Source organism: Ambystoma mexicanum, chromosome 1p, assembly GCF_040938575.1.
Source record: "Ambystoma mexicanum isolate Mex_15411 chromosome 1p, UKY_AmexF1_1, whole genome shotgun sequence".
Classification (NCBI taxonomy): domain Eukaryota; kingdom Metazoa; phylum Chordata; class Amphibia; order Caudata; family Ambystomatidae; genus Ambystoma; species Ambystoma mexicanum.
The window spans coordinates 956,839,292-956,852,249 of record NC_090921.1 but is presented as its reverse complement, the minus strand read 5'-3'; the positions used below and the strand labels follow the sequence as shown (position 1 = coordinate 956,852,249).

At 40.6% G+C, this 12,958-nt stretch overlaps 1 protein-coding gene across 5 annotated transcripts in view; it reads left to right on the top strand.

Moving 5' to 3' along the window:
- The window catches only part of CPNE2 (copine 2), a 947,004-nt gene extending 939,153 nt beyond the window's left edge, over positions 1-7,851 (top strand). For all 5 annotated transcript variants that reach the window (XM_069653470.1, XM_069653479.1, XM_069653462.1 and 2 more), the window contains 2 exons: positions 4,976-5,212; positions 7,208-7,851. In XM_069653470.1, the coding sequence (XP_069509571.1) occupies positions 4,976-5,212; positions 7,208-7,315 (345 nt within the window). In that variant the 3' untranslated portion in view covers positions 7,316-7,851. The remainder of the gene's footprint in view (positions 1-4,975; positions 5,213-7,207) is intronic.
- The last annotated feature ends 5,107 nt before the right edge of the window (positions 7,852-12,958 follow it).

The following is a 12,958-nucleotide window of genomic DNA, read 5'->3' as shown; positions in this document are numbered from 1 at the left end:
CGTTCTTTTCGAGGCTCATCCTCCAAAATCAGAGGCCTTAATCGTCCCTTCTATGGCCACAAAATGCAGGGAAACACCTTGCAGGACAACAGATACCACCAAACCTCTAGCAGGTACTCCCACAGGGGAAGGTGTGGCTCTACCAAGGGCGAGACCCAGAGCAAGCAAAATTAACATATCATGTCTTTCCCCTCAAAATCACACCCCAGTGGGGGGAAGAGTAAGCCGATTTCTCCAACGTTGGCAGTCAATAACATTGGACAAGTGGGTGTTGCAGGTGATCTGCAAGGGTCACACCATATAATTTCTGGGTTAACCTCCATCCTTTTCTCCCACCCCTCGCAAGTTGCATCTTTTAAGACATATCATGTCCGAAATTCAAAAACTGCTTCAAAAAGCAGCTATCAAAGCAGTCCAAGACCAATAGAAGGGAAGAGGCTTCTACTCCCGTTCCTTCCTGATCAAAAAGAAAAATGGTCAGTGGAGACCTATACTGGATCTAAAAGATTTGGAAGACGCCTACTTTCACATTCACCCTGCCCACAGACAGTTCCTCAGGTTCGCAATTGGGGAGCTACACTTCCAATTCTGTGTTCTCCCATTCAGCCTAAAGTCAGCACCTAGAGTTTTTACCAAGTGTCTTGTAGGGACAAAACTCTGAAGTACAGGAACAGAAGTCTTCCATATTTGGATGACTGGTTGATAAGAGCAAGCTCGGACAAACTCACACGCTTGGCATTTTCGAGAACAATAAACCTCTTAAAAGGGTTCAGTTTTTCAATAAACAAAACAAAATCCTGCCCAGTGCCCAGCAAGACAGTTCTCTTCCTGGGTGTGGACTTCGACACCAGCATCCCCAGGGTAAGACCCTCGGCAGACAGAGTAGCAGCTATTCTCCACTTGACCTCCTGGTCCCTAGACGGAGTGACAACCACGGTACGCTCTTTCAAATCTCTACTGGGCATGATGTCCTCATGTATATTTCTTATACCAAATTGCAGACTTTGCATGAGACCAATCCAGGAGGCCCTGAACCTCCAATGGAAAAAAGCACTAGGTTCATGGGAGGATACCGTCCAACTACCACAGGCACTTCGATGGTGGAATACACCTAAAAAGCTGTTAAAGGGAATGCCTTTTCAGGCACCAACATCTACCCTTCTCCTCAGGACAGATGCATCTCTGTCGGGCTGGGGGGCTCACCTAGAGGACCTCCGAACCAAGGGAACATGGTCCGCTCAGGAATCTCAACTGCACATCAATGTCTTAGAGCTCAGGGCAATAGGGTGGGCGCTGAAAGCCTTCCTCCCGGTATTAGCCGGGCAGGTGGTGACCATCCAGACAGACAATACGACCTTTGTGCATTACACGAACAAACAGGGAGGCACCAAGTCAGAGATCTTGTCACAACAAGCTCCACTGCTATGGACATGGGCATTTCACCACAGAGTCCAAATCAAAGCAGAACATCTTCCGGGAGTGGACAACGTCCTAGCGGCCAAACTAAGCAGAGAGTTCACGACATCTCACGAGTGGGAACTAGACGAGAAAGAAGTCCAACAAATATTTTCCAAATGGGGACATCTGCAGATCGACCTTTTTGCCACCAAAGCCAACAAGAAATGCCATGAATTCTCCTCCAGGTACCCAAATTATCGGTCAATAGGAGATGCGTTCTCAGTGGATTGGAGAGGGAAATTCCTTTATGCTTTTCCCCCCATCCCTCTCATAGCGAGAGTGCTACACAGACTGAAGGAACAGAATTGTTCAATGATCCTGATAGTGCCAGATTTGGCCCTGAAGATCTGGTACTTAACCCTAAAACACCTCTCCCGTTGGCCCCCTATTCACCTCAAAGCTCATCAGGAGCTTTTGGCGCAACAGAACCGCAAGGTCCTCCACCACGACCCAGCAAGCCTATCTCTCAAGGCTTGGTTCCTGAGCAGCAAAAACTAATGAATCTGGATCTCCCTGCAGATTAATGGGATATTATCAAGGCATCTAGGGCTCCTTCTACTCGGATCACCTATATTCGGAAATTGACTTGTTTCTCCAAGTGGTGCTAAACATCATCAGTGAACCCACGCAGAGCATTGGTTGAAGAAGTGCTACCTTACTTACTGTACTTGGCCAAAGCAGGATAATCTATATCCTCTATCAAGGTTCATCTATCGGCCATAGCGGCATTTACAACAAATCCAGAAGAACAATCATTGCGCACTCTACCAGCTGTTAAGATCTTCCTGAAAGGGCTAATATGGACTTTCCCACCTACACCAACATCGGTCCCATCCTGGAGCCTAAACACGGTACTGACAGCTCTAATGAAACCACCTTTTGAGCCTATTCATAAATGTGACATGAAATTCGTATCTTGGAAAACAGCTTTCTTGATAGCCATCGCATCTGCCAGGAGGATCAGTGAGTTACAAGCTTTATCATCAGAACCTCCTTTTACCTTGTTCCATAAAGACTGCGTCATTCGGAGAACTCATCCAAAATTCCTTTCCAAGGTTTTGTCGGAGATGACTCTCACGGAGCGCATTGTCCTGCCAACTTTCTTCCAGAATCGCACCTCGGATGCAGAAAGAACTTTGCGTTCACTAGATGTGGTGAGAGTTTTAAAGTTTTACTTATAGAGAACTAAGGAGTTCCGCTCCTCCAACAGATTGTTCATTGCTTTCTCTGGCTGCACTAAAGGTCAACATATTTCAAAACAAAGTTTGGCACGTTGGGATTATCAATGTATCACCCACTGTCATCAGTCTAAAGGCCACCCCCCTCACCAGGCCTCCTTCGGCGCACTCTACCAGAGGTAAGGCAGCTTCAGTGGCTTTTCACGCAGGGGTAGCATTGAAGGACATTTGCAGAGCCGCTACCTGGAACACTCTGTACACGTCCGCCAAGCATTACTGCCTGACAGAAGATAACAACAAAGAATCTGTAGTTGGCCAGGCAGTGCTCTGCCACCTCTTTTCATAAGGTAGGATCAGCCTTCCTTCCGCCTTTCCCTGGGTATGTAACCTTGGTGTTGCTGTATGGCAAAGGTTCACAGACATTTGTATCAAATATCATTGTATATATGATGTCGGCATGTTTTAACTGCTTGGTATTCGATTCAAGCATCTGAATCTATGAAAGATCCAATGCTGGAGAAGTCTTAGTTACTTACCTGTAACTGTATTTCTCCAGCATTGGCATCTTTCATAGATTCACATGCGCCCACCCGCCTCCCCCAGAAGCTGCTCCTGCGTTCAGCTTCCATAATACTGTAGTCTATATGGTTCTAAATCTGAAGATGGCTGACGGGGGCGGAGCTTAAACCCTGCCACCTCATTGGTTAGGGCCATAAAGGCCCAAAGTGAGGTGGAGGGACTACACAAGTGAATGGCTCATAGACCATAATGGGCAATCTACAGTCATATTTCTATGGAAATAATGTATATATTTAAACATTTTAATAATTATTTAAATCACAGAGGATTCCCGGTCTGACGACTGGGAATATTCAAGCATGTGACTCTACGAAAGATACCAATGCTGGAGAAATACAGTTACAGATAAGTAACTAAGACATTGTGTACATTGTTCACACTTGTCAAAAAACTAATTTGATGGGTATTTACAGAAGACCCGTGTGGACTATAAAGTGAAGATAAATCGGTCTTCTTGGCATTTGCATAGTAGTGAGCCAAGGGTCAAATCAATGCTCATTTTCCAGCAATGATTAGACATGCAGATATGTTTGGGGACTTTCTTTAGGTGTGTTACAGGCATCAACCATGTCAACATCCCAAGCAACATGAAGCCCTATTGTCTTTATATGTATGAAGCATAATGGAGGAGGCTAACAATGTCTTGGTGTGTTTCATGCCTGAACATGCAAACATGACCAAAATTCCATTATCGGATTACTCACTGTCTATAGGTAATCTTTATCAATTTGGGTCTGACCTTCCATCATGACCATCAGCCGCCTTAACCGTGCCTTGTCTGCCATTATAGTACTTCTTTAGAAGTACCATCCAAGGTTCAGATGTGCTCATGTGGGGATTTAAAGAACAAAGGCGTGAAGAACAGGATGTTTAACAGCAACATCAAGGTGTTTTTAAGTATTATTTTTACTTTTTAAATATTGTAGTCTTCAAAAATGTGTTTGTATATCTTAAGGGGAGGGCAGCCTTCTTGGTGGAAGTGGGATCGGGACAAAGTGGTAGATGAACTGTAGAGTAATTAAGGTTTCAAACAACAGATACATTGTCTGTCATTTCTGCACTACTTCAAGAATGCCTCTCTTCCTATTGGTAATCCTCTGTGTCATTCTGTAAGACCTAATATAGTGCTTCAGATTGGTTGTACTGCCCTGACTCTAGATCCCTTATCTGATGGGGTTTGTGAATGAAGGTTGGGAGGGGCCTCTTACTTTCCATTTCAGAAGACCTACTGTTATTCTCCTCCAAATATGTTACTACTTATTCTTTTGCTTGTTATTTGTGTGATGCATTATCTTGTCTTTTTTTACACGTGCCCCAAATTTCATATAACCCGCTGCCTTTATATAGTCATACATCTTTGTAGAAAATTAAGACTCTGCCATGCTGGTTTCACAGTAAGCATGCAGGTGAACCCATGAATACCACATCTCTACTTAAGGATGTTTTGCAAAAAATGGGTCATTCTGCTCTGTTATCTCATTGCTCTTGTTGAAATGATCTACATGAACCATAAAGCAATGCAAGGGTGATAACAGACCTCCCCCTTGCTGTGAGAACCACCACACATTTGAATGTGCACAAACACCAAGAGCTACCATATCTAATGCAGGTGACACTTGCACCTTGGTGTGCATTGTCTAGGTAGTGGGCACCTAAAGTTTGAAAAAGTCTATAAAAAAAGTGTTTTTGGCAATATTTTCCAAACTCTGTTATGCTCCATTTCATATTTGAATGTTCACAGTTCTTGGTTTCATTCACAGCAATACTTCATTCTGTTGATCATTACGGACGGTGTAATTAGTGACATGGATGAGACGCGGCACGCTGTCGTACAAGCCTCCAAACTACCCATGTCAATCATTATCATTGGAGTTGGCAATGCAGACTTTGCAGCAATGGAGTTCCTTGATGGCGATAATCGGATACTCAGGTCTTACACTGGAGAAGAAGCAGCACGTGACATAGTGCAGTTTGTACCATTTCGTGAATTTAGGAATGTGAGTACATGTACACTGAAATTCTTTCACACATTTTTCAGTAATCTGTATGGCCTGGAAAGGTAAATTGTGGTCACAGACTGACACAGAATTGAAATACGTAGTAAGAGCAAGTGAAGTACAGAGGAGGCAAAGGAAGTGAGACTATCTAAGGGTGACCCAACAGGGGGTAAATAAAAAGAATGAGAAAATGATGGAAGTAAAGGAAAGGATCCCAGGAAAGGATCCAATCCAAAATATCACACACAAACTTCAAAGCCTAGAGGGGAAATGGCCCAGAATTCTCCAGAGACAGGATTTCCGGATATTAAAGCACACTAGTGACGCTAGTCCACCTAAGCAATAAGACACCGTCCTGAGCTGCTTGTTGGCGAGTTATGTAGTTACAGTCAAATAGTGCTATCCAATACTTGCCAAACCTCTTTGCATAATAGATTTTGCTTTTAAGTGTGGTTAGTTCACCCTCATGGAATTCTAATAGTGCTGGGTAGTCCCTTTTATGTTTTCCTTCTCCGCATAGTTTCGAGCTAATATGGTTTCCGTTTCTTCCTTGAACAGTTCAGTTACCAAAAGAGATGGCTTTTCCTTTCACATTATTGAAATGTTCTTCAAAATATAATCGTTTACGTAGGAAATATCCCTGGCTATTTGTGTTTTTCAAGGTAGCATTTAACACTTTTGAATCTTTTTTCATTGAGTTGTAACTTAAGTACATTTTCATGTGCAAACATGAAAAGTGAACTTAAAGAATACATTTAAAACGGCCTTTTCCATATTTTGAGAGATCGAATTGGCTTACATCACATGGTGCATTTATGGAATGAATTTTCGAAATTCCATTACAATTGTTGGGAGGTGCAATCTTATTGGTTAGGTTCAGGGGTGTACCCTGTATAAGAACACTGGGCAATCCTTTGGTTTTATACATCAGTGAAACTCAAAATGTCAGTATGGAATGTACCAAACTAGCCTACATTTGAAGGTAACGAGAAAAAGAAAGTGTTTCTTGATAGGTGGCATTAATCTGAGAAATGCAAGTAAATGTTATCTTAGCATATCAAGATGTTTACACCCAGGGGACACTTCTCTTAGATGTAAAAAGGAAAACAGGCAGTGGAGTGAATGTGTGTGCCTTTGTTGCATATGTCACCATAAGTGGCAAGGATATACACAGACTTGGTCCTCGAGCCTGCTATGCCAGAGTCCCAAGTTAGACCTAAAGGATGGCACCCAACGAGGATGAAACATCAGTGAGGGGCTTGTGGTGTGGGGCAGAAAGGGGTATGACCTAGGAGTTTGGGCTACACGACTCCTTTTGGTGTGGGACCAAGTCGGATTTGCATATGTTTTTCCCTTCATGAATGGCATTTACTGCTCATTAGCCCTTGGCAATGCTTTTAAAAGAACGGTGTGGAACGTTGTCCAAAGCAATGCCAGTGGTTGTGATTGATTGAAAACCTTCCAACCATCATTCTTAAGCATTCCATGTGTCTTTGTACCATCGTATTTATCAAAATTGCAGCACTTATTAGTCGTTGGACATTGGTAAGAGTTGATTACGAGCTTCATATGAAAGTAAAATATTTTGGGGAAATGTGTATGGTTCTGTGCCTAAATGTTGCACAATGATAGTGAGAATGTGGGCATTTCAGATGCCCACCATTTCCCCCTCTTTTCTGCATTGTGCTCAGAAGGGTCATACCTGGCCCTTCTAAGCATTCCCCTTCAATTTGGAACGACTGCTTATGGTAGTTAAGAAACAACAGATGTTTACTTTAGGTTTACTGTCGGAGTAGCGTGCAACAGTTAATTATGTGGAACCGCTCAGATGTCTGCATGCAGTAACAGTCTGCATGCGGCAACCCGTTATGCGGCATACCCAACCTATAATAAGGGAGACATGGTGTGAACATTGTTTTCTTTAATGATCTGAAAACAACATCCTGACGACTGCTGACACAATGACTCGCAATGTCCCATCTTTTCTGTCCACAGGCACCAAAAGAAACGTTGTCCAAAGCCGTGTTGGCCGAACTACCGCAGCAAGTTGTCCAGTATTTCAAGCATCAGAATCTGCCTCCCATCCACTCGGAGACCGCATAGCACACCCATGTCTTAATTCTGCATGTTGGGAAACTTCATTAAGTTGTTTACTAAAAGTGCATGTTTCACATGCGGTTTTATTTTTTATTTTTTTAAACAGAGCATAGTCCATTTTGGAGGCATATAAATGGCTTTCTTATTTCCAAAACAATGAAAGCAAAATAGGCCCCTGCCCAAAGTCACTTTTCAGTATTGAATGTAATTTATATAATTTTAATGTAACTAAAAGCATTTTTACTATTGAAACCTTCTGTCTTAAAGCATTTTAAATGATTAATATATATAAAATATACAGTCTGTACAATGACTAGTAGTGCATATTCGTGTTGTATGTACAGGAGTGACGGGCATTATCTGCGGTTTTCCCAATGGGGGGGAACTGTGGGACCATTAGCCAGTAACACCTGTTTCACGATGGCCGATAGATAATGCTGGGACTCGTAAACTGCTCATTCTGTATGTTCATTTTTATACAGTGTACATGTTATATTTGTTATACTCAGGTTATTAAATAAATGCCAACATTTGAGAAAGAATGACTTTATCGGTTTGTGTGCCAAAGAAAGGGATGTCTTGCCCATTTCTTGTTCTCTTACTTGATTGGCTCATTTGCATCACCATCGGTGACAGAAATTGGTTACTTTATGGTTGCAGCGAAACCTGATGGAAATGGTTGTGTAGAGAATGTATACTGACTCTCCCCTATTTCAGGTCACCTATACTCTGCACATCCTCAATTCTGACTGAGTACGCAAACTCTGGCTGGGAGTGCCATTGGGAGCCAGACCACCATCTGACTGAGCAGGCAAATTCTGGCTGACATTACCATTAGGAGCCATACCGTCATACTAAGTACACACGCTCTGTCTGACAGTACCATTAGGAACCATACCACGTTTGAACTGAGTACGCAAGCTCTAGCTGACAGTATCAAGGCCAGGAGGATAGCTCAAGGACAACACGTTTGTCTTTTGAAGTAAGACAATGCAGAGCAACAGAGGTTTGTATCCCAGTCCTGTCCTTACAGACTGGTTTCTGGTATTAAGCATGTTATAGAAGATTAATTACCATTAGGAGCCAAGCACCCTTGTTTCCGGTCTGGAAAACTCCTAATGAGAACCACTGAGTTTATTATGTCTGCTGCTCACATTTTCTGCTTAGATTCTTCAACTATTGTGAGCTTGTTACAAACAGGGCTCGAAATTAGGATTGGATAAGCAGGAATTACAAGCCATGGCTGGGTATCTAGCAGTAACCGGTCAACAGGAGCTACCACTGTGGAAATAGGAGCCAGTTTATAACATTGCATTAGTTGACCTGGGGGAGCCAAAAGTAGCTGCTGGTAACGGCTGGTTTTAAGCTCACCAGTCTCTTCTACATTTAATTTGATTTGAGTCACATACTTGAAATAATCAGACTGACATTTATTGTTCTATCATAAATCAATTATATTGATGGTAATACACAAATCAAAGAAAAATAGAAATAAGGCCTATCTAGTGATATTACTTCATATACAGTAATTAATTAAAATTAAATTATTTAACAATTACATCTCAAGTGACATACTATTCCATTTATTGTAAAATGAAAACAGTTTCCAAACACTGTGCAAAAGCTTGAAACTGGCTTTGTTAAACATTGTGAAGAGAGCCACACATCATTTGAGTCTTGAAGTCAACCTTTCAATAAGTTCACGTTTGGGAGGGCAAACATCTTTTGCAATGTTCTGTGGCATAGACTAGGCCCTGGAAAAAAAATCTGGATCAATTCCATGCGTTTGCATGGCCAGCACATTCAATGCCAGGTTTTTCACAAATTCAAAATCCATCTGCTGGAAGATTGGCTTTGCCACCCACTGTTTGCTTCTTTTGGTAAACTCCTTGTTGTAATGCAGCATCCCAATAATACCTGCAGTTTTTGCTTGTTCCCTTCCAACATTCTTGTTGTGTACAAGTACATCCAGTATGGCTCTGGCCTCCATACTGTCTATGCCAAAATGCAACCTTTTAGGCCTGTATTTTAGCACATATTATGGAACACCTCCAAATCTCCAGTGTGACAGAACTCGGAGAGTCCCTTTTGTCTCTTGAAAGCAAGTTGTCATACACAATCTTCTCAAGTGCTGTGTGAGGAGGGGAGCCTGGAACCAACCTCCTTTCTTACGCTCCTGCTCCTTGCTCAGTGGCCCATGTGCACATTCATGGAAATATTTGTTTTCTCTCCAAGAGTGTATGTTAGAACAATGGTGCATCAATGAACGCCATTTTTCAAGCAGAATATCTACAGATTCATCACAGGTTTTTGAGCTCCGCCAAAGATGATTGTTGATATACTGTGACCAACTTAAAAGGTTTTCTGTATCCTTTTATTTCCAGCAACTGCACATTTTTTTTAAATTGATTTTGTGATGTGCCCTACATCATATTGATGCTGGATGTCTGGGAACCGCTCTCGCATGGCCTTGGCTATTGAAATGTGCCTGTCAGTGGCTATCAGGTCTATTTGCAATCCTTGCAGAGGTTGAATGGATTTAATGAAGCCATATTTTCCATGCAACAGAAGATGTACATTCAGATACTTGCACAAAGACTGAATTCACTATTTCTTTGGTTCCCATGTATTGGAAGTGAGGAGTGGAGTATTTAGCAAAAAACCTGGACTGTCACACTGTTCACCAGCAGGCCAGAGCCTTTTGCCAGTGAGAGCATTGTCCATTGACATCTGTTTGAGTCTCCATGTCTGGCTTATAGCGGTGAACAAGAAACCCTTCTGATATTTGTAGTACTGGGGTTTTGAAAGGAACTTGAGTTCCACAAAGTTAGAAAAACTTGAAATCGTTCTGTACGTTGATCCGCTAAACAACAAAGCAAATGAACAAAATACATTTCCAGCAGGCACTTATCCAAGTATAGGTTGAGCATACCATAAAAATGGGTTAGGGTGGTGTACACAGCTACCCTTGATCTTCAGGTTGGTGCCTTTGACTACACAAGTAAACTTCACCAATGGATCCCCAAAAATACTCCTGTGCAACTAATGATCACATTTAATCATTTTCATGATCTCAAATACAGTCTTTTTGTGTTCCTTTAATAGCCAATTGTCCAGATGTATACTGGTTTGCAATTGCATGGAGGTGGATAAGTCCCCAACACTAAGAAGAGTGAGGTCCACATCACAAGCACAATCGTCAATCAGTAGTGAAGATGCTTTGGTTATTCCTGTGTGTGTATTTCTGATTTGTCCACATTTATTGGGGAAACAGGGAACATTGTCTGTTTCTTAGCATTTTTTTAGAGGGTGTGGATTGTGTGAGCGATGCTGCAAGCAATTCTGAAACATCTTCTGTGTTGTCTGTTTCTTCTGGGTGACGTTGTGTGCCGTAACAATGATCCAGGATTACTTTCCATGGGCCACTACTGACATTCAATTCAAATTCAGGCCACTGGACATCTGAATCACGACACTGAATCTTGTGAGGACCATGCTGAGCTTCAAAATGTAGCTGCTCCCTAGTGTCAACAGTTTGGCATGCGACATCATTAGTTTATGTAGTTGTCTGAGTCTTTATACTCCTCTTCTTCCTAGGTCTCTAATCAGAGAGAAAAAAAATGCTTCATTCATAGCACACATACAGAATATATGAATTACAACATGAAAATGTAAAATCAATGAAATAACTGATAAACTACTTATTTTTTTCTGTTATGTACCCTTTTCTTCTGAATTTTCCTTAAAACAGTCAAATTGGATTTGCCGAACATCAGACCAAGCTGAAAAACAGCATTTTGAAATTGAATAAATCTTGAAATGTGCTCTTACACTTAAAGAATGAGATATACATATATACATATATAACAAAATGTCACTATGGAAACCATTAGAACATATTAAATTTTACATCACAGTTAAAATGGATAACTGATATTTCACAATATCTTATGTTTACCTCGTGTGCATGTGTCTCGTCAATTTGTACCGCTTCATTAGTACATTCCTTGCACATGACAAATTCAAAGAACATTGATTAAATTGTTAAACAATTTAATGTTAAAAACATTGATCTCACAAAGTACATTTTGGAAAAGATGATTTAATGATTGTCAACCTTACAATATAAGTTAAACTATGTAAATAGAAATAGTTAATCGTTTGATTAAACTGTTTAAATTAGTATTGACATAAAGTCGAACACTGTGTACATGTAACATTTTAAAAAGACATTTGCAAACTGTGCTTGATTACCTTCAGAGATGTTGCAGGGAGTTGGTGTGGGATCCTCCTGCAAAACATATTGATTATATTGTGGTCCCTTTAATGTGTTGTAATGTTATTTTGTTTCAACAATTCAATTTTTCGCTGACCAGCTAGGTTTTATGAACAAAAACATGCACCATGCATATAATAAGGGTCTATGTTATTCAGTGACAAAGTACATTTTTCTGAAGGTTTACTTTCATTGTTGCATGTGTTTATGTGATAAATACATCAAGGTTGTTGATCAAATGCTTTGCAATTTGCTGACAGAATTGCAAATTATCAGAAAGATAAGTTATCTTAAATGTAAAACAGATATTGTTCATCAAAAGATATTAGTATAAATCAATAAATGATCACTTCTCATACCTCATGTTCCAGACCGGTAGCAGTAGAAGAAGAGTATGTTGTTGAATTTCCAATCTACGCCCATATAACAGTAATTGTAATAATAGATGTAACATTAAAAAAGAAAGAACATGTAAAAGATGGTCGATATTGAAAAAGAAGCCTGAAGCCAGTTTGTATCAAAAGCTAATATTATACATGTCAATAATCAATATGTTATAAGTTGAACTTGAACAAATACATATTTTGTATAGTCGCACCTGAAGGAACATTCTAATAAATCATTTGAAAGGTGAGTTAGATTACTGTTGACTCCGGAATAGTGATCGATGTAGCATCACGGTTCTCTGATCGATGTATATGTGCATACAATTGTTCAATAGTAAATGGACATTCGTATTATAATTTAGACCACATCAAAACAATTTAAAAAGTTTTGTGTGCAAGTTGCTTGGCCTCACCAGCAGGATGTTGGATGTGTCTGTGGTTTCTTCTCTAAACTAGGGATACACAAAGTAATGTAAAGTTCAAAATGTACAAACCACAGTGCATCGTGACACAAAGGAAACTTGTGTAATAAAATATCAATGGAATTATTCCCCAAGAACTGAAAAACGTTCATTATGTTACCTGTTCAAAGACTATTTCAATATTTTGGGTGGTCATTTATTAGACATATTATACAGACAAATTTAGAAAATGGTAAAATACATAAAAAAATTCTGTGTCCACTACTCACCTGGGTCAGCGTGTGCTGAAATTCTGTTGAAACCGTTGGGAAGTTATTTGCAAAGGAGTCTGGGGCGACGCACATTAGTGTACTGTGATTGTTCATACATATCTTCTGAGAAGTGCATGCTGCAGATGCAGAATAGATTGCCCCTCACATCATCCAAGACATCCATGGCTCTGCTTTTAATTTCAGACACTGGAAATCCGCAGTTCAAGAGCCATTTTCTTATTAAATTTAAATCCTTTGAAAATACATGCAGGACTGTACTCTGACTTTTAGCATGGCTGTTATTAGTGCAAGTG